The sequence below is a fragment of the Panthera onca genome, chromosome B3 (genome assembly GCF_046562875.1).
Source record: "Panthera onca isolate mPanOnc1 chromosome B3, mPanOnc1 haplotype 2, whole genome shotgun sequence".
Taxonomy (NCBI): domain Eukaryota; kingdom Metazoa; phylum Chordata; class Mammalia; order Carnivora; family Felidae; genus Panthera; species Panthera onca.
Window position 1 is genome coordinate 70,942,764 of NC_138344.1, and position 22,721 is coordinate 70,965,484.

At 35.9% G+C, this 22,721-nt stretch overlaps 2 protein-coding genes across 2 annotated transcripts; one reads left to right on the forward strand and one right to left on the reverse strand.

Moving 5' to 3' along the window:
* Window positions 1–351: 351 nt before the first annotated feature.
* On the reverse strand, window positions 352–1,290 carry LOC132669696 (olfactory receptor 11G2-like). Its single transcript, XM_060619699.1, has one exon. The coding sequence runs from the start codon at window positions 1,288–1,290 to the stop codon at window positions 352–354; it is 939 nt and encodes a 312-aa protein (XP_060475682.1).
* Window positions 1,291–17,102: 15,812 nt separating this feature from the next.
* LOC132669697 (olfactory receptor 11H6-like) lies at window positions 17,103–18,044 on the forward strand. The gene has a single exon (XM_060619700.3). It carries the CDS (start codon window positions 17,103–17,105, stop codon window positions 18,042–18,044), a length of 942 nt encoding a protein of 313 aa, XP_060475683.3.
* The last annotated feature ends 4,677 nt before the right edge of the window (window positions 18,045–22,721 follow it).

Here is a 22,721-nt window from a genome sequence, read left to right on the forward strand (position 1 = left end):
TAATATTTATTGAGAACCAGGCTCTATTTTAAATGATTCCATATAGTAAGTCATTTAATCTCAAACACTCTATAATATAGATATGATTATTAAGGTCATCTCCAGTTAAAATTGGAAAAACAGATAACTCAAATAGCAGATACTCAAATAACAATTTGAGTAACTTGACCATACTCACTCAATCAATACAGAATGCAGACAAGCTTGGAATTTTAAGGAATTCTCATGTGGACACATTTATTCTAGATCTAGCTCCTTTTCCTACTTTTAAGTATAATTTTTCTATATTCTTTATAACAGAACTCAAAAGGAATTTATTGCACTATGCCATCTCCCATTCAGGAATTATTTCTAAACTTTACACATAACTTTCCTCAGGGCAACTTTCATCTCCTTATTCCTGAGGCTGTAGATCAGAGGGTTTAAAAGTGGAGTTGCAATTGAGTATAACATGGTCAAGAACTTCTGCATACCAGGCTGATTGGCTGCCCCTGGGCTTACATACATCACCATGACTGAGCCATAAAATAGGGACACCACTATCAGGTGGGAGGCACACGTGGAGAAGGCTTTTTTCCTACCTGAACCTTCGGGAACCTGAACCACAGCTCGAAGGACCAGTGTGTAGGACACAAGGATATAGAACAAAGTGATGAATGTTATCACAGCACTGAAAATGCTACAAGTCAGAGTTGTCTTGGGGACAGGTAAACATGATATGGCCAGCATTGCCCCAAGATCACACAGGTAGTGGTCAATGACATTTGAACCACAAAATGGAACTTGGGAGATAAGTATGGCTGGGGTCACCAACCAGAGAAAGCCACCCACCCAGCAAGCAGACACAAGGGTTCCACAGACTTTCCCAGTCATTATGGTAGAATAGTGCAGTGGGTGGCAGATGGCAACATATCTATCTAATGCCATGAGGGCCAGAAAGAAGAGTTCTGTAGCACAAAGAGAGAGGAAGATGTAGAACTGTAAGATGCAGCCATTATAAGAGATGGTCTTGGTCTTGGATAGGAAGTTGAGCAACATGTTGGGTACATTGGAACTGATGTAGCAGATCTCCAGGAAAGAGAAGTTGGCCAATAAAGTATACATAGGGGTGTGGAGTTGCTGGTTCCACCACACAGCACAGATAATAGCACTGTTGCCCAACAAGGTCAAGATGTAGATGACAGAGAACAAAACAAAAAGGAGAACTTCTACTTCTTGACTACACGGGAAACCCAGGAGGCTGAATTCATGAATGACAGCAGTGACATTATTGTTAGGCAAAACATACATTTCTTTGCAACCTAGAATGTGCACAGATATAATCAGAACTGCATAATAAGAATCTCCTATTTTATTCAGCCCTCCATACCTCAACTTCTCATCAGAACCAGACAGTATTTTAAGTAGAGAAAAAATGGAATATTAATATTTAGTCAACATGAAGAATTTGTATCAAAATAGCTCTGTTATAAGACAAATAGAAAAAACACCACTGGTAATGTTACTTTAAATATTACTTTACTTTAAATGTTTTCTCTAGAGCTTTTTCTTCCAATTTTAGCCTCTACACTTCAACTGCTCACTTTATTTAACTCAAGTATAGCTAATAAGCTTTAGGAAGGAATTTATGCCCTCAAACTGCACTGAAATATTTTATTGCCAACATATCATTTCAATCAACATCACAAGATCCATAAATTCTCCATATTTATCTACATTATTATAGAAGCTTGGTACATCACAATAAATGAATACATTAATTCATTATGTATTCATATGTATTCATTATCATCATATGAATCATAATTCATTCCATAAATGAATACATTAATTCATTAATTACTTTCCATTAAAGACTTGCATCCCCAGATGATTCCAGTGTGACAAAAACAGTGCTCGGCTTTTGAGAACTACTATTTTACCATATGGGTGCCAGAGAAGTTTGAATTCAGGGAAGATTGTTTTAGAAGATTTGAATGGAGAGCAATGAAAGTAAAATATAGAGCTTAGACTACCGACTTAGAAGCACAATATGTAAGATAAAAGAGGGTTCATAAATAACTGAATGATAATTCAGCAATTCCCAGTCTAACTTAGGAATGTAGCATGTACTTTAAAAACAATTAAATTAATTTATTTTAATTTGATTCAAATTATCCAATGTGGAATCCCTTTTATTCATGTTAGCTATATAGTATTTCAGTCCCTTTGCAAAATTTGCCAGTTTACTATTTTTTAAAATGATATTTTACTTTTTAGTTGAAACAGGTTTTCCACCCATTTTTATTTTCTATGTATTTTATATCATTTTCCCTCAATTTTCATTTTAAATATATAGAGTTTAGTGAAAAAACAAAAAGCTTGACACCTTAATGTTTTCTGAGTAGAAAGTCAAAGTGACTGTTTAAGAATGAGGTGTCATGCACACTGGTGCAGCTGCTCTAGAAAACAGTGTGGAGGTTCCTCAAAAAATTAAAAATAGAACTGCTCTATGACTCAGCAATAGCACTGCTAGGAATTTACCCAAGGGGAGAGGGGAAAGTGAGTGATGGCCATTGAGGAGGGCACTTGTTGGGATGAACACTGGGTGTTGTATGGAAACCAATTTGACAATAAATTATATTTTTTTTAAAAATGAGCTAAACTTAAAAAAAAATAATGAGGTGTCAGTTTTACCATAATTAGAAATGGGTTTTTTTTTTACTTTTAAGGAAAATAAAGAGTCAGAATTCAGAAAGACTTAACTGAAACCCTAGCCCTTTTTAATACAAGATTTATGACCTGCGACAAGTGACTTTCTCTTTCTCTGAGTTTCAATTTCTTTATCTGCAAAATCAGGGTAATAGTACCTACTGTTAACAAAATATAATCATGTTCATGAAGCACCTAACACAGTGCTTACCATAAAGTAAATGTTCAGTGTGGAAGGGCTCATTTTATTGCCATTTTATTTATTTATCACCATAAGCAAAATATGAGCTGGTTCTTCCTAAAAAGTATTTGTTTGAACCTAAAAAGAAAAAGAATATTCAGCTTTCATACACATTCTTCTCCTTTTGCATATTCAATCTTAGGAATGATATGAGATTAATGCACTTCCATGCCACTAACATTTGAAAACATGTTCTAAAATTGCATTTGGACCTCAGAATAAATCTCTCGATAAAAACATTATACCTTCATTACAGAATGGCCCACAGAAGCCCAATTTGATCATTGCAATCACTTTAATTATTCCTTACTCCTTGAATTGAGCCCCTTTTGACATTATTCTATACAATTTTCCTTTCTCTGATTCCAACTTGTTGGCTTATATTCTGCTTTCAGTCCCTTTCACACAGCACTTCAACTACAGATTTTGTTACAGATTTTCATGGGTTTCCCGAAATGAACGATTATTAGGAAAATTCTTCTTGGGGGGAAAAATCCATTTTAATTAAACTCATGAGTCCAGGCACAACTCTCTCCTCTACTGACTTACATACGTGAAAGCTGGGAGGGCATAAGTGAAATTGTGTCCCTAGGTCTGGACTGATAAAACTTTTTTTTATCTAGAGAAAAACTTCAAGATTTTAGAAATATTCAATAGTTTCCTGTGTCAAACAGTAATAAATCAGAGACAAGACTTGAACCCAGGTTTGTATGATCCCAAAGTCCATGATCAATATAACCCAAATAGATTGCTAGGTAAAGAAGCATAGAGAGAGTTTGATCAAATAGTAATGTCAGGAGGTCTGTCCCCTCCTCTGCCTGCTACAGGATACTGCATCGCCTGTGGTCTCCCCTCTCACTCTGACCTAAGACTAATAGGAACTAGTAACAGGAACACCCTCCCACCACCCTGTCCCATCTCAGCATCTTTTTCAGCATCCACCTGGATGAGCATGTTTTAAGCAAAGCAAACAATAAGCAGGACAGAACACTATATAATACAAAAGACCCTGATCACTGTGGTGATTGTGATTATACGAAAAAAACAGCAAGGTGATTTGGAGAGAGTGGGAAGCAATTTGGAGTGATTGTGGAGAAAGCTGGAGGAGCTTACCATGTTGAAGCTCTGTTACAAGGTGGATAATTATATGATCAGAGGAGATAATAAAATTATGAGACCTGTCAAAGAAAGCTGAGTTTTTCATAATACAAATGACTAAAACTTGGTTTAGAAATTTTTAAGAGGCAATAAGACCCTTAAGCTTGAAACATGTGAAAAATTTCACCAGGATTTGTTTTCTTGGATGTTTTCTTGTATGTGCAATAAGACCCTTAAGCTTGAAACATGTGAAAAATTTCACCAGGATTTGTTTTCTTGTATGTGAGGAATTTTACAGAGAGTAATGCTCATTTTCACAGGAATTCTATCAAAGAGAAAACTCATGGTGCCCATCCCATCTGGCCACTTTGCATAGGTGATATATCATCTGGTGAAATTCTCAATTAAGTGACTTCCTAAAGACATCTATCTATTCATTCATTTAGCACATATATATTAGTCATCCATTGTGTGGAAGATAAAATAAAATAGGGATTCATTAACACTCACTCTAGTGAGATATGTCTAACCTCCAGTGAAATCCAAGGGTCCCACCTGCAGGAGAAAGTATCAGTTTCTATCATTCAACTACTTCTGGCTCTGACAGGATTATTATTTAAGGAAAGGATATCTCTTTGTCTCTCCTCACTTCAGTTTGTTTGCTTTATCCTGAGGACCCACCCAAAAGGAACACTGGGAGATGTCCTAATTGCCCTCTAGGGCACAATTTTTTTTTTTTTTTTTTTTTTTTTGTGGGTCATGAGAAGGAGGCAACTTGGATGCACAATCTCTGACTTGCTGGAAGTATATACCTGCTGTCTTCTTAGACTTCTTGAGGAACATTTAGAACCTAAAAAGCTTCACTCTATCCACTGTGGAAGCTTCTCTAAGAACCACTGAGTCAGATAAGAACAGATACAATTTGGTCAGATCAATTTCCTCTTACACTCACAAAATGTCATTTTAAATTATTATCACAACAGATAAGATACAAAGACATAAGCAATATATTCCATAGCAGGTGCCCCTCCTTTCTTCCTTTTCTTGACCTTTTGGTGACTCAACTGGTTGTTGATTTTCAGAGTGAAATAAATGATACCATAGCTATTTCCAGTATTTTAGGCTTTGTGATAAAGATTGATGTCTAAGACATTAATGCAAGAAATTAAAGCAGATACAAGTAAATGGAAAGATATTCTAAGTTCATGGATTAGAAGTATTAATATTGTTAAAATGTCCATACTACCCAAAGCAATCTACAAATTCAATAAGATTCCTATCAAAATTCCAGTCGTATTTTTCACAGACTGAGAAAAAACAATCATAAAACTTATATGGAACCACAGAAATGGGAGACTGAGTGGCTCAGTTAGTTAGGTGTTCAACTTCAGGTCAGGTCATGATCTCACAGTATGAGGGTCTGAGTCCCATCAGGCTCTGAGCTGTCAGCACAGAGCCTGCTTCCTATCCTGTCTGCCTCTGTCTCTGTCTCTGTCTCTCTCTGTCTCTCTCTCTCTCTCTCTCTGTCTCTCTCTCAAAAATAAACATTAAGAAAAAAATTTATAATTATGAAAAAAATAAAACACAGAAGACTCCAAAGCAATCTTGAGAAATAAAAACAAATCTAGAGGTATCAAAATCTTCTGATATCAAACGAATTTACAAAACTATAGTAATAACGACAGTATGGTATTGCCACAAAAACAGGTGCATAGACCAATGGAACAACTCAGGAGCCCAGAAATAAACCCATGCATTTATGGTTAACTATATTTGACAAGGGGGCCAAGAATACTCATTGGAGAAAAGACAGTCTCTTCAATAAATAGTGCTGGGAAAACTGGATATTCACATATAAAAGAATGAAATTAGACCTCTATCTTACACAACTCACAAAAATTAACTTGAAATGAGTTAAAGACGTAACTGTAAGATCTGAAACCATAAAGTTCCTTAAAAAAAATAAAGAAGCCCTTTGACATATATCTTGGCAATGGCTTTTTTAATAAACACACAAAGCACAAGCAACAAAACAAAAAACCAACAAGTGGGACTATATCAAATTAAAAGTCTTCTTCACAGTAAAAGAAATAACCAACATAATGAAAAGACAAACTATAGAATGAGAAAAAAATGTTCGCAAACCATGTATCTGATAAGTGGTTAATATCCAATATATATAAAGAATTTATACAACTCCACAGCAAAATAAATAAATAAATAAATAAATAAATAAATAAATAAATAAATAAAAGTAACAGACCAGGATAGAGATTTTTTCCAAAGAAGACATACAGATTAATTTAAAAAAAAAAAAAAAGACATACAGAAGGCCAACAGACACATAAAAAGATGCTCAACATTACTCATCATTAGGAAAATGCAGATCTGAACTACAATGGGATAGATATCACCTCACACCTTTCAGGATGGCTATCATCAAAAAGACAAGAGATAGCAAATCCTGGCAAGGATTTGGAGAAAAGGGAAACTTTGAGCATGGTTAATGTGACTGTATATTGGTACAGCCAGTGTGGAAAACAGTATGGAGGTTCCTCAAAAAATTAAAAATAGAACTATCATATGATTCAGCAATTCCACTTCTGGGAATATAGCTGAAGGAAACAAAAACACTATATTGAAGAGATAACTGCACAACCCTGTTCAAAGCAGCATTATTTACAATAGCCAAAACATAGAAACAACCTAAGTGTCCATCATTGGATAAATGGATAAAGTAGTTGTGGCATATATATACAATGGAGTATTACTCAACTATTTAAAAGCAGGGAACCCTGCCATTTGCAACAGAATGGATGGGCTTTGAGGGCATTATGCTAAGTGAAATAAGTCAGATAAAGACAAATACTGCATAATCTTACTTATAGGTACAATCTTAAAAAAAAAAAAAACTCAGAATATGTGATCAGATTTGTGATTATCAGAGGCAGGGAATAGGTGAAGAGGAAATTGGATAAAGGTGGTCAAAACGTACAAATTTCCAGTTAAAAGATAAATAGTAGGGATGAAATGTACAATATAATAACTACAGTTAACACTGTCCTATAATATATATAAAAGTTGTTAAGAGAGTAAATCCTAAGAGTCCACATAGCAAGAGAATTTTTTTCTTATTTTTGTATCTATATGAGATGATGGATGGTAACTAAACTTACTGTGGTAATCATTTCACAATATATGTAAATCAAATCATTATGTTGTATATCATAAGCTTATACAGTGTTGTATGTTAATTATATCTCAATAAAACTGGATAAAAATGACAAAATTAGAAGCCAAAAAAAATGCAACTATAAAAATGAGACATGAATGTTTTTCTTCAATCACTATAGACATAGTTTTTTTAATACCATCCATATCCAATAAGGATTCCAGAAGATGGCATCCTCATCAACACATCTTTTGAGAATATATTTTGGAACGTAATTTGGCAATATGTGTTTTGAGCATTAAATTATATAAATCCTTTTTTAAAATGTATTTCTTTTGAGAAAGAAAGTGCACAAGCACACATGGCAAGGGAGTAGGGGAAGGGCAGAGAACATGGAGCCCTACACAGGGCTGAACCCACAAACCAAACCCTGAGATCATGACCTGAGCCAAAAGCAAGACTCAGACACTTAAACACTGAGACACCCAGGCACCCCAAATTATATATATCTTTTAAAAACTATATATATATCTTTTGACATAATTTTCTTTGAAACAGTCTATTCCAGGGAAATATTCTAAAACTCTAAGCAAACATTAAAACCCAAAGATTTTTATTGCATTAAGATTGGAAAATTCAAAATAGCCTAAATACACTCAGGAAATGTTATAAAAATAACACTTACTATTATGTAGCATTTAAGAGTTTTAATTACATTTTAAAAATGCTTATATAAGCAGGATACTAATTATAAATGCTATATGACCTCATATGTATAAAGAAAAAATTTTAGAACAAAACAGAGCAGAGGAAATATGCCAAATTTTTATCTGAATTTATGTCTACTTGATAAAATTATTAGTAATTTTATAGCTCTTTAAACTCTTCTGAATCTTCCAAATTTTTATTTAAACACATATTACTTTAGTAGTCAGAATTTTTTAAAATTGCAACAGAGTGTTGCAAAGATTAAATAAAATTACATTTTTATAAGATTTTGTCACATTGCCCGGCATGAAATGAGTTATCAGTAAGCATTGTTTTCCTTCCCTCCCAAGTGATGATGCAGGGTAAATAGGTTAGTATTTAAAAACTCAGGCTCTGTTCTCAGAGACAACTAAATTCAGATATTGGCATTCCCATTTATTAGATGAAAAACCTTGAACAAATCAATTAACCTAAACTTTAATGACTTTACTGTAAAATAAAAACAATGGCAACATTTAACTTGTTGGATTCTTATGGGAGTTAAATGAACTTATTCAAAAAAGTTACTCATTTTACTGCCTTGCACAAAGGAAGCTTTCAATAAATATCAACTGCTAATATTTGATGGCAAAGGAAATGGGAAGGTACAGGCTTGGATTGAATTTTGGATTCAGGTAATGAATTTAAAAATGAATAATCGAAATAGGTGTCCCTTTAATCTGAGAAAGAGGCTCAGAACTGCATGTCAAATGGACAGTGCAAACAGATGGAGTAGACTCACTGGTCCAATATGAGAAAAGGAATATCAGACGTTTGGAAAAAGAATCATCAAAACATGGGTCCTTGGGGTAATGTTCATCCAGCTGAGGGAATCTCAGCAAAGAATCCCTTTAGGGAAGCTGGCTTTGGCCCAGCAATAGTTTCACGGGACAAGTGGAGAAGCCAAGTTTTCATTCTCGTCACTGCTGGGAAGGGAAAAATACTCATTTTTTCCAACTTCAAAAAAAAATTTCCCCAAATGCACTGAAATTGAAAGCTCAAGGGATAGAACTCAGATCCAGGTTAAGGCTTATCTGCAGACTCTGTTTCCTATTCTCAATCAGTTCTTGAATCAATACCTTCAACAAAGGGCTGGTGCCTATACTGCATGACTGTGGGACAGAGAAAAATATGTGTTATGTTTTGAGTGTGGAAATCTGAGTTTGAGAAACTACATTTCTAGTTGAATATGAAACCATTACTTTCAAAAGTTGTCAACTGGAAAGGCAAAAGAAAAATAAAAGAAATAAATAAAAGAAAGGTAATTATATTGCCTTCATTTACTCTGTTCTACTATCATCACAGTATTTGTGACCTTATTCTAAACGACAGAATTCTCCATAAAGTTTATTGAAGAAAAGTAAAACCCAGAATGGAAACTAATATCAATTTCCTTTCTGTTGCTTTTAGGGAAGAAAAGTAGACTGAAGATAAGATATGACTCTTTCTAATGAGAGAGAAGTAAGAGTACAAATCCTCTCCAGAAGCTGAAGGTTATCATTTCTCACAATGTTGCACTCAATTTTTTGAATTTAACTTCTTATCCCTGCCCTAGGTTTATGAAATGATATAGGCAACCCAAAAGTAAAATGCAACCTCAGGATGCCCTGTTGGGAAACTTCCCTTTCTCCTCAACCCTGGCACAGTGGCTGACCTGAGTGGCTTTAAATCTAAGCAGCAAGTGAAGGGGAGACAACATCCTACATGGTAAGTCAAACATGACACAAACTGTGGACTCCCTAGCACATTTCAGGAATAACAAAGGTCATAAAAAGTGCTCAGAGAAGGTAGAAGGTCCAGAAGAGTAAGTACCTTCAAAAACAATATTTTATAATAATTATCTTTCAGATTATAAAGTGATACATATTACTCATAAAAAGTTAAGAAATATAGATATGTATAAAGGAAAACAATTATGTAACCTATCATTTGACCTTGAAAAAGTTACCACTATTAAGTTTTATTTCTTCACAGGAATTTTTCTATTCCTTTGTATTTTTTACTTTCTTTACAGAAATGTATATAAAGAACTACATAAACCCTTGCTATACAAAGAACTCTGGAAAGAACTTTACAAACCTTTACTACTCAAAGAATCAGCATTACCCTATTGCTTTTTTAAAACCTCTTTTTCATTTGTGTATAGTTGATACTAGTTACCTCATGTTACATTAGTTACACAATGTTACGTTAGTCTCAGGTATACAGCATAGTGATTCAAATTCTCCACATTAAAAATTTAGAATCTCGAGCCACATCTTTTCCTTTTGAGTCAGAGTCTGTATTTTAACATGAGCCCCAGAAATTTTTAGGCACTGCTACAATGAACTTACTTATTAGTAATTTTTTCCACATCTCTGATTTTTATTTAATAGGCACACAGGTTTTTAAAGCTCTAGCGCTTCCAAATTGCCTGTCAGAAAAAAAATTTACAAGTTTATATTCCCTCCACAAGTTCTTCTGAATGTCATTGCATTGCACCTTCACCAACACTGGTATCATGGTTATTCACCTAAGCTAACGTGAAAAGCAAAAGAAAAATGATCTTTTTCAGCTTAAATTACCAGCCTTCGTCTAGAATGGTGGGAAGTTAACTTCCACAACTTATACTGAAATTTCATTTTCACTTCTTTAAATGTCCCTTTTATTGAAAAAAAAGTATTTCTAATTTTTAAGACATTTCACCATGCAGGAATATAAAGACACTTCCCAAAACAGCCCTTGCATTGAAAATTATACAAGAATTTAGTAGGCACTTAGTAAAATTTTGTTGTGTTATTGAAATCATTTAGGTTAGGGATCAGCTACAAAGTCAAAAAAAGTTTAGAAAATAAGCTTGAAAGGCCTGTACCGTAGCACATAAATGTTCGATAAGCAGTAGCAAAGTAACAGCGAATAGAAAATGAACTAAAGTTCGTGATGGACAGCAGTCAAGAAGTTGATTCTGTTATTTAAAAATATTTTACTAAAAAAATGAAAAACAAAAATATTTTACTGAAAATGGTATGAAGTACTATTATTTACTTATACAAGTAAATAACTATAAGAAGATGGGTAGTATTACAGCCAGTTCTTAAATTTTCCAGAGTCAGAAATCCCAAGTCATACTGTCATCTTAGAAGTAACTCTATGGAAAAGAAAAATAAAGGAATAAATGGAGTGAGAGAAAGAAAGAGACAGAAACGACTACAGAGAGACCAGTAAAATAAAGTGATTATAAAGAAAGCATGGGTTTCTCTAAGGAATTTAGTGAGCTTTTCACTGGATTAAGACCTCAATGAGAACACAACTTCCAACACAAGCTGATAGCACTATAATGAGAGGGTCTCCTTGCTTGCAAGGTTTACGAGATTTAAAAAAAAAAAAAAAAAAGCCTGGGCCATCTCCTGCCCTCTGGAGAAAGGCATGGCACCCATCAATCTAAATTAAATTAAAATATGGTCAGCTCCAAAAAATTATCTTCTTTCCAAATAATGGAGAACACATGTATAAAAGAGAATTGACAGGAAAATTAAGTGAAACAGCACTCAGTAACTATTAATAAGCTTAATTTCTCAGACCTAGACAAATTATATCCCAGGATACAGAAAGAATTTACAGGTGTGATTTCAAAACCACTATAACTGTATTTAGAAGATTCTGGAGAATGAAAGAAAAATTTTAAACAACTGAAATTGAATGAGGGTACCAGTTTAAAGTCTAAAATTTGTGAATCTTTCCACTTGCAACTATGTAGATGGAACTAGAGGGTATTATGCAAAGCAAAATTAGTCAGAGAAAGACAAATATATGACTTAACTCATATGAGGACTTTAAGATACAAAACAGATGAACATAAGGGAAGGGAAGCAAAAATAATATAAAAACAAGGAGGGGGACAAAACATGAAACTCTTAAATATGGAGAACAAACAGAGGGTTACTGGAGGGGCTGTGGGAGGGGGGATGGGCTAAATGGGTAAGGGGCATTAAGGAATCTACTCCTAAAATCATTGTTGCACTATATGCTAACTTAGATGTAAATTTAAAAATAAAATAAAATAAAATAAAAAACAAAAACAAAAACAAAAAAGTCTAAACTTTCCTTCTAAAAACTTTTCATAAACCATCCAATTATATATGCCAGAATGTCTTCCAGAGATACAATGTCATTTTCACCACCTTTGTACTATTTATCTATTTTTAGCTTAGCCATCTATCAACAATTGTTGATAATAGATGTTAAGGTAGAAAAAGTTTTAAGAAAAAAAAGGACTTTCTCATGTTGTATATAATATTTTCATCAGACATAGGTGAAACAAAAGAAATTTTATCAAATTCTAGGCAATAAAAATAGAAAAGAAAGCTAGTATTTGATAGTCTTAAGATCTTAATTGACTGAAACACTTGGTGAAATTCAGTAATTAACCTCCCTTGTTTAGAAAACTCAATGACACAAGCATCAGATGGGGCGAATCTGGCTTTAAAGAAGTTCTTGTGAATGAACTCTAAGGACTTTGGTAAAATGAAAATTCAATAAAAGTCTAAAATATAAAATTACTGCCCAAAAAAGCTAACGTCAACCTAAGTCTGCATGAGTCTAGAACAAAAGAGATCACGGCACACTGTGCTCTGTGTCAGTCACACAGCACAAAGGACACTCTGTTTGGTTTCAGTAAGATCATATCTTCTGAAAGGTATGAACAATCAAAAGGCAGCGAGGATGGTGAGCACCCTAGAAATTACGTCAAATTTAAAGAAACCAAGAGTGCTTAGTATAAATAGAGAAGATTCAAAGAAGACATGAGTCCCTTCCTCAGATATTCTAAATACTGCTGTGTAGACTTATTCTGAGCATCAGCATAATGTAATGAAAGAATACAATCTGCCCAGCACCACCACTTACTGTCTTCTTGTGGCCCAGTTACTACTTCTGTAGTTGTTGAAAGACCAAGAAGGATAATGCATGGTCAAAATCTTAACAGAGTGTGTGTGTATGATGGGCACATAATGTTAACCCTCCTTCCCTGAGGCAGAAGTGAGACCAAGATGGCACATCAAGATGGGAACGTGACTCAGGAACGTAAGAGAGAACAAGGAAGCTTATTACAATCTCTAAAACTGAAAGCTGTTCTGTAGTTCATTGAGCTATTTGTCATGGATTATTCCAACAGAAGCTAGATGACCAACCAGCAAGAAAGCAGAAGAAAGGGGTTCTTACTGCTAGTAGGAAGAGAGACTAGAGAATCCCTAAAGTCTCTCCCAGCTCCAAGATTCAGTAAATTCAGATCAATAAGAAAATGTGACTTTGTAAATCACTTTAAAACCCATGACGTCTCTGAGGCCAGTGAATATGAGCAATACGTTATTCCAAGAAACAGAAGGCCAGACTTGACAGTTTATTTCCTCCAGAGTACAAGGAACAGAATCCAACTATTCACTTAAGTGAGTCCTTGGACATAGCACATTGAATCAGTTGTCCTTTATGCTGCAAAGATAACTGGGAAACAGAGACTCAGGCAGGCACTGGTAGAAACAGGGTAACATTATCTAATTGGTGAAAAAAGCTTAAATAATAAAAGTAGTAATAAGTCAAAAGCTGCAACAAATAGAATTACAACACCCCAAACTGCAAAGAAACATGCCTGTAGGTCCCTTAGATGCCTCCTCACGGTCTATTGTTGCTTAATATCGTCTCTTTAAAAAACAAAACAAAACAAACTCCCATTACTTCTTTAAGATAATCATTTATCTTAATTTTGTATAGATGGATGAGAGTTGTCCTGCCTCTAGATCATTGTAGAGAAGTTGAACACTGCATATCAGAAAATTCAGGTAAGAGTAAAATAACTACCACACTCAGTATAGTATTTGTGTGTCTGAACTTACTACAAAAAACAAAAAAGAAAAAAAAATGAGCTAGCCATGTAAAAATGAAAAATAAAAGGAAAAAAAACCCCACAATTCCACCTAGGTGGTATAATTTAAGAGATGCTTGGGAGACGCCACCCCTCTTCCCTTGGATGATGTGATGATGCCTATAGCACCAACAGTTGCTCATTTTATTAATTTGATGCACTTTTTTCCCTGGGATGAGTGACATTTTAGACACATCTACTCTGAAGGTCCTCTAACGTGGTGAGGAAATAGTAAAATAGGAGCTAGGAAGCAGAGAGTCGTGTCCTGACCCTGTCACTTACTGGTTTGGAATTTCAGGCATTTGATCTCTGAGTCTTTATCTCCTTATACATGAAATGGAAGCAATAACCCTTGCTATGGCTCCCCTATAGAGTAATTAAGAAAGCCCTCCAAAAAACCCATAAGGGTTACGTCTAACCCTTATGGTAGACATAAGGGTTAACTTGTTCAAACAAATTTCTTTCAAGCCACCCTCCCAAAGAGTAAATTGCCTCCTGTGAAGTTCCATGGAAATGAAGCATCAATTGCCCAGTGCTTAATGCAATGACTTTCTCCTTCACATGGCTGAGGGGGAGAATCCTCTGTTAACCTGTCATAGCCTAGAGCTGCAACTGCAAAGTTTGAATTGACTTCAGCCCCCAATAACACCAGGAGAAATGCTGGCAGCCTTCTCCCCCAGCCCCTAAACCTGATTCTAAAAATAGGACCAGAACCAAGTTTTCTTCATGTTGATGTTATATACTGGCCCTAATCACATCAGGGGAGGGGTTAGCACTTCCCTAATCACACAGCTAAAAAACAAAACCCTCAGGCCTTAAAAGTTCAGGTGCCTTCCTAAAATGTAATATCCTAGATTTCTGTGTGCCACTGTGCTTATAACGAGCAAAACAAAAGGGGACTGCAGGCCTGTGACTGATGCTGGGTCTGCAAGTTTCTCCCAATAAATGCTGCTCCACTGTATCTGGTGTGTGTGCCAGCTGGTCATGTGCCCTTGTGTACATAATGTGGAAAATGAAAACTGCTAAAGTCTTCACAGACATTGAGGTTCAGTTTATGCATGAGTTTATTGGATTTTTCCCCAAAGAATTGATGTTGCCAAGAAAAGGTAAATAGAGCATTTGAGTTCTGAGCTTCTAAAATGGGAAAGGAGGAAAAAGGCAAAACAGAGATGATATACCCATATTCCAAACTTCTTCTGGGTTCAACTTAGGCTTAGGTCAAGGCTGAAATTTAGATAAGCTTCTCTCTGCCCCCCTGTATCAAAAAGAGAAAGAGAAAGAGAGAGAGAGAGAGAGAGAGAGACAGAGAGAGAGAGCGCGCGCCAGGCTTGCAGGGCTGAATAAACCACAAAACTAAAGAATGCCAGAGGGAGAAAGGTTTTATCAAAACCCTGATTTCCATGTCTGACTATTTTGAAATAGTATTTGTTGTTGCTCTTCTGTTGTGATCATTTGAATAAAGGTTGATGCTTATTTCCCAGGAAATCCCACAAAGGAGCCAGGCATGGGTAGGAGCAGTGGGGGAAGAGATCACACAGGACGTTTTGTGGCTTCAAAAGTAGGTGGCTTTAATACAAACTACAGTGTAGCCATCAGGAAAATGATCCTATTGTTTATGGTTGCAGTGGTAACCTTACCAAGGAAGACAGTCTATTAAGAAAAAAATGAGAGCTCCGATATGTTTGATAGGCAAAAAAAGGTCTTCAAGGGTGCTTTATAGGTATGTTTGATAGGCAATAAAGGATGCTTATAGGGGCACCTGGGTGGCTTAGTGGGTTAAGTGTCCAACTCTTGGTTTCAGCCCAGGTCATGATCTCCCAGGAGCCTGTTTAGGATTCTCTCTCCCTCTCTCTCTGCCCCTCCCCCACCCATGCTGTCTCTGTCTCTCTCAAAATAAATAAACTTAAAAAAAAAAAAGAGGCTTATAAGGGAGTTTCATTCAGTGTACTCTGAAACGACTGAGAAGCACTTTCTCTTTCATACACACACACACGTGTACATGCACACGAACACACACAACATGGACTAAGCCTGTCACATGGCTAAAATTCCACAGGAAAACATTCTTTTGCATTTTAAAATCAATTTAATTTATAAGGTTAACAAAGGAGTGTAATGTTTAGCATAACAAGCCCTGAACAGTTTACCAAAGTTTATATTTCTGTAGCACTGTATAATTTTAAACTGCTTTTGCATACATTATTCTATGCAATTTTCATGCCACCCTTACTGTGGAGGTATGACTGTTCATAATTTACAGAGAAAGAAACATAGTCTCAAAGGTCAAATTCTTGCCTGAGGAAATGCTCCTCAGGAAGTGGTAGAGCCCAGAACTGTGATGTCTCCAGAGCTTGTGCTCTGACACACACCAGTGGATCCGAAACCCAGGCGGAGCCCAGGAATCTACACCTTTCAAAGGCTCCCCCATATGTTGCTAATAATATCAGAGTCTGGAGCCCTTGTACCACAGCATCCTACAGATAGAGAAGAGACTAATAATGGCCTATAAATGGTTACTTAGTGTGCTAAACTGCAACTTGCTTAAAGTCACTCTGGTTATTTTCATAGCTGGCTTCAAAGCCTCATGTTCTCTCCTTTATATCACTTATCTGATTGTACTGTTTTGTTTGGTAAAACTGTCAATTCTAATTTTTTTTTTTTATGGATGAATTGCCAATGTCAATGTTTATATCTCAATTTAGCTTCAGCCAGCCACCTATGCATATTGTCTAGACCAATGTTCTCCAAAGTTGGGTGCACCGGACAACTCAATGAGAGATGCAGAAAGGAAATACCTGAGTTTCTATTTTAAGAAAACTTTTTTCAAAATATTTACCAATATTTACTATATTGATTGACAGTGGGCTGTATATAGTTTAAAAGTGAAGAGTCATATATAGAAAAGCATACTCAACAAGTATATTGTTGAAGTGCCCAATCAAAAATAGGAACTCCAAACTGAGAACAAATTGAGGGTTGATGGGGGGTGGGAGGGAGGGCAGGGTGGGTGATGGGTATTGAGGAGGGCACCTTTTGGGATGAGCACTGGGTGTTGTATGGAAACCAATTTGACAGTAAATTTCATATATTAAAAAATAAAAAAAATAAAATAAAAAAATTAAAAAAAAAAAAATAGGAACTCCTGGTCTAGGTCTCCCCTGTGATCAGGAAAATGTGTTCTCTCCTGGGGAGGAATCAGGAGGCATGACTCCTTTTGTAATGTAACTTCTACTGCAATCCTCACAGGATAGAAGGAAATGACTTCGGAGGCCAGAAATATTTCTCACACTGTGAGTGAGTTCATCCTCTTGGGCTTTCCTTGCCGTTGGGAAATGCAGATCCTCCTCTTTTCCATATTCTTTGTGACTTACATCATGACGCTCCTTGGAAACATGGCCATTGTGTGTGTGGTGCACTGGGACCACCGGCTCCACACCCCCATGTATATTCTGCTGGCCAACTTCTCCTTCCTGGAAATCTGCTATGTCAACTCTGATGTGCCCAACATGCTGGCCAACTTCCTCTCCCAGACCAAAACCATCTCCTTTGCTTGGTGCCTCCTCCAGTTGTACTTCTTCTTCTCACTAGGCACAACTGAATGCTTATTTCTGTCCATCATGGCCTATGACCGGTTCCTGGCAATCTGTCACCCCCTGCATTACCCCACCATCATGACTGTGAAGTTCTGTTGCAGCCTGGTCATCTTTTGCTGGGTCTATGGTTTTCTCTGGTTTCTGATCCCAGTGATACTTGTTACCCAGCTACCATTTTGTGGCCCAAACGTGATTGATGACTTCCTGTGTGACCTGGGTCCTCTGCTGGCCTTGGCTTCAGCCTGTGTCCCAATCCCAGGGACTATTCTCATCTGTGGCACCATGAGCTCACTCCTCATCTTTGCCACCTTTTTCTACATTACTGGCTCCTATACCCTGGTGCTGAGGGCTGTAGTGCAGGTGCCCTCAGTTGCTGGCCGGAAGAAGGCGTTTTCTACATGCTCCTCACATCTGGCTGTTGTGTTTCTATTCTATGGCTCTGTCATGATGACGTATGTGAGCCCGGGGTCAGGACAAGCAGAGGGAATGCAGAAGTTCACAACTCTATTCTACTCAGTTCTGACCCCTTTTTTTAACCCCATGATCTACAGCCTCCGGAATAAAGAAATGAAGGATGCCTTGAAGAAAGTTCTAGGAGGTTTCTAAAATTGGTCTGTGATGTTAGTATGTTATTCCTGGATGAGTTCTGACCATGAGCCTCCTGTCAGTGAATAGTTGAGAACTGGCCAACAACCAGTGAACATTTTGAAGAAGTCATTTCAAAATTCTAAATACCAGGTCATCAATGGAACCTTTCCCCAGGTGGAATTAACTGCCTCTTCCATAGCACGTTGTGTGTACTTCTACTGCACATGTCATTCATTTATTTCTTGTGTGATAGTTAGCTGTTCACAAATCTGTTCTACATGCCTCCCCATCCTTAATAGATTTTCAATTTTTTTTAAGTTTATTTATTTTGATAAAGATAGAGAGCATGAGCATGAGAAAAAGAGGGGCAGAGAGAGAGGGAGAGAGAAAATCCCAACCAGGATCCATGCTGTCAGCCCAGAGCCCAATTTGGGGCTCAATCCCATGAACCATGAGATCATGACCTCAGCCAAAATCAAGAGTGGGACGCTTAACCAACTGAGCAACCCAGGTGCCCCTAAACTGTCAAATTTTAAGAACAGGGACTATGCTTATTAATTTCTGTAATTCCAGAACTCAATATCATGTCTAGCACAAAAATGTCAATAATGTCAATTTAAATAAAACAAATATATTTGTTCATATTTCTTCACTAGATTCTATCATCCTGGCAAGTCAGGACAATAGCTAAAGAAATTATGCAAAGTCCCTAACAGTCCAAATTTTCATCCTATGGACAAAATGGAAAAACTTCTAGAAAATGTGAAATCCATCTAAACTGGTTGGACCAATCATTAAATGATAAGCAAATCAATGGAAAAGCTCACCAAGATGAAAGTTAATGTCTTAAGCAATTACCTGCTTCCTTCCCTTCATCAAGCTCTTTGTCTAAGTATGCAACTGCTTTATTTCATTTTCTTTATTACATTTTCTTATTAACCATGCTTTCACTCCTTTGAAAATGTATTATACAACCCTTACCACTGACAATGTGGGTTGGGGACTGTTAGCTGGGCATCACTGGGGAGCTTCTTGGAAGGTAGGATTTCAGGGCCTAGCTCAGCCCTATAAAGTAGAATCTGCATTTTGTCCTATTACATACGTTAAAGTTGGAAAACCAGTGCTTTACAACAGATTCTCTGTTGCCTCACTGTGATCACAACCGCATGTAGTCCTATTGACACCTACCTCCACCCAAGCAGTGGTTCTCAACTGAGTGACTCACGATTGGGGGTGCAGGTGGTACAGGTATTCTGAAAAGCCCCCCAGGAAATTGTAATACACAAAAAGCACTGGGAACCACTGCATTCCAATTCAGGGACTTCTAAACTCCACAATAACACATAACGAGACTACATCCACATTCCTTTTCTTTTCAAAAGCCACCCTGGTGCAAATCAACCAAACATTATTAGATAGCAATACGACATGTTATAACACAAGTATAATAATCATTTTTTTGCCCCCCCAAAATTTTATATTCAAGTTAGGTAAGTCTCTTTTGAATATTTTTACCTGTTTATATTTGGGATATATGTATATTAAAAAGAATAGCGAATATGAAAAACCATCCTGGCATGGTTAGCAAAATTAGCAATATTTCTTTCCTGTCCTCAGAAAGACCACAACCCAGCAATGGAAATAAACTTTTCTAACTTTTTTTGTTTTGGTTTATAATAGTTTGATTGAAATACAGTTTACATACCATAAAAATTCACCCTTTTAAAAATGGACAATTTAGTGCTCTTAGTTTATTCACGTAGCTGTGCAACAATCACCACTAACAAATTTTACAATATTTTCATAACCTCAAAAAGAAATCCCATATGAAAAACCATCCTGGCATGGTTAGCAAAATTAGCAATATTTCTTTCCTGTCCTCAGAAAGACCACAACCCAGCAATGGAAATAAACTTTTCTAACTTTTTTTGTTTTGGTTTATAATAGTTTGATTGAAATACAGTTTACATACCATAAAAATTCACCCTTTTAAAAATGAACAATTTAGTGCCTTAGTTTATTCACGTAGCTGTGCAACAATCACCACTAACAAATTTTACAATATTTTCATAACCTCAAAAAGAAATCCCATACCCATTAGCAGTCATTCCCTACTTCCCTCTCCATCAGTCCCTGGAAACCACTAATCTACTTTATGTTCCTATGGATTTTGCCTATTCTGGGCATTTCAGAAAAATGGATCGTGCACTTATGCGGCCTTTTGTAGCTAGCTTCTTTCACTTAGCATAATGTTCATCCATGAATAACTCATCCATATTATAGCTTGCTATGAGTACTTTATTCCTTTTTATTGTCAAATAATATTCCATTGTGTGGATATACAACATTTTGTGTATGCATTCATCAAATGATGAACATTTAAGCTGTTCCTACTTTTTTGCTAATATGAATAATGATGTTATGAACATTCATGTACACATTTTTGTCTGAATATATATATATATATATATAAACTGTCAAATATATATATATATATATATTTCTCCTGGATATATACTAGTTTGCATAGGCTGCCATGACAAAATACCACAGGCTGGGTGGCTTAAACAATATAAATTTATTTTATCACAGTTCTAGAGACTGAGAGTCTAAGATCAAGGCACCAGGAGAGTTGGAATCTGATGAAGCCTCTCTCCTAGGCTTGCAGACAACCACCTTCTCACTGTATCTTCACATGGCCTTTCCTCTATACATGAACAGAGGTGAGGGTGGTACTGCTATCTCTTCCTGTTCTTATATGTGTTGCAGTCATCAGATTAAGGTCCCCCCCCATGACTTGATTTAACCTTAATTACCTCCTTAAAGGCCCTGTCTACAAATACAGTTGCATGAATTTTAGAAGTTATATGAATTTTAGAAAGACACAATTCAGTCCATAACAATACCTGTGTAAAATTGCTAGATCATGTAGTAAATTTTTTGAAGAATGGTTAGACTGCTTTCCAAAGTTACGGTACTATTTATAATGCCACCAGCAATTATTAGTTTCAAATTCGCTATATCCCAGCCACACTTGTTATTCCCTCCTTTCTTTCCTACCTCCCTCTCTCTTTTTTCTTTCTTTTTCTTTTTGCCAGCCTAGACATTATAAAGTAACATCTCACTGTGGTTCTGATATGTATTTTCCTAATCACTTATATTAAGCATCTATTCATGTAACTATTGGCCACTCATGAATCTTCTTTGAAGAAATGTCAATTCAAATTCTTTGTCCCATTTTTAATCAGCTTAGTTGTCTTATTCATTACTGCTGTTGAGTTTTAAGAGATTTTTAATACTCTAAATGTTTATTTATTTATTTATTTTTAGAAGGGGGAGGGACAGAGAGAGGGAGAGAGAATCCCAAGCAGACTTCATGTTCAGCACTGAGGCAAATGCAGGGCTCAATTCCATGACTGAGATCATGGCCTGAACCGAAATCAAGAATTGGACGCTCAACTGGCTGAGCAATCCAGGTGCCCCTAAAATACTCTAGATTCAAGTGTCTATCAATAAATAGTTTACAAATATATTCTTCCATTCTGTGGGTTGCTTTTCACTTCTCTTGACAGTGTCATTTATAGCACAGAAGTTTGTTTTATTTTGATGAAGTCCAATTTATTTGTGTGTGTGTGTGTGTGTGTGTGTGTGTGTGTGTGTGTGTGTCTTTTTCTTTTGGTGCCATATCTAAGAAGCTATTGTCTAACTCAACATCACAAATAATTATGTCTGTTTTCTTCATAGAGTTTTATAGCTTTACCTTTTATATTTAAGTCTATGGCCTATCTTGAGATAATTTTAGTATATGATGGGAGATAGAGGTTCAACTTCATTCTTTTGTGTGTGGATATCCAGTTGTCCCAGCAACATTTGTTGAAACTGTCCTTCCCCCCCCCCCCCCAGTGAATTATCTTGGCATTACTGTTGAACATTAAACCATAAAAATAAGGTTTATTTCTGGATGCTCAATTCTCAATCTATATGTCTATTCTCATGCTAGTACCACACAGTCTTGATTATCATATCTTTGTAGTACACTTTCAAATCAGGAATTGGGAGTCCTCTAACTTTGGGTATTCTGGGTCCCCTGCATTTCCATGTGAATTTTTAAGTCAAATTATTAATTTTCTTTTTTAGGTAAACTAAATGATACAACTTATGTATTTCCATTATTTTTCTTATATTTATAATATTTTATAACTTTATATAATTTTCTAAAGTGATGCATCCCAAAGTTATAACAATATTAATGTGTTTGAGCCTAAGAACACATGATGCAAAAACTTAGAGAATTTCAAGGAGAAAGAAAGAAATCCACTATTATAGTTAAAGTAAACATCCTTTTTTCAGTGATTGATAGATCAAGCAGACAGAAAATTGGCAAAGATACAGTTTACCTGAATAGCACTATCAATAAACTGAACCTGACGTTTATAAAATATTCCATCCAACAGAAAACACATTCTTCTTGAACTTGCATAGAATATTCACCAAGATACACCATATTTGGGGCCGTAAAACAACCTTAACAAAGTTTAAACAAACATAAATAATAAAAGTATGTTATCATACATTGAAATTAAAGTAGAATCAGTAACAGAAAAATAGCTGGAAAATGCCCAAATATTTGGAACTTAATATACTTCTACACATGGGGCAAAAAAGCAATCTCAAGAGATTAAAAAACATTTTAAG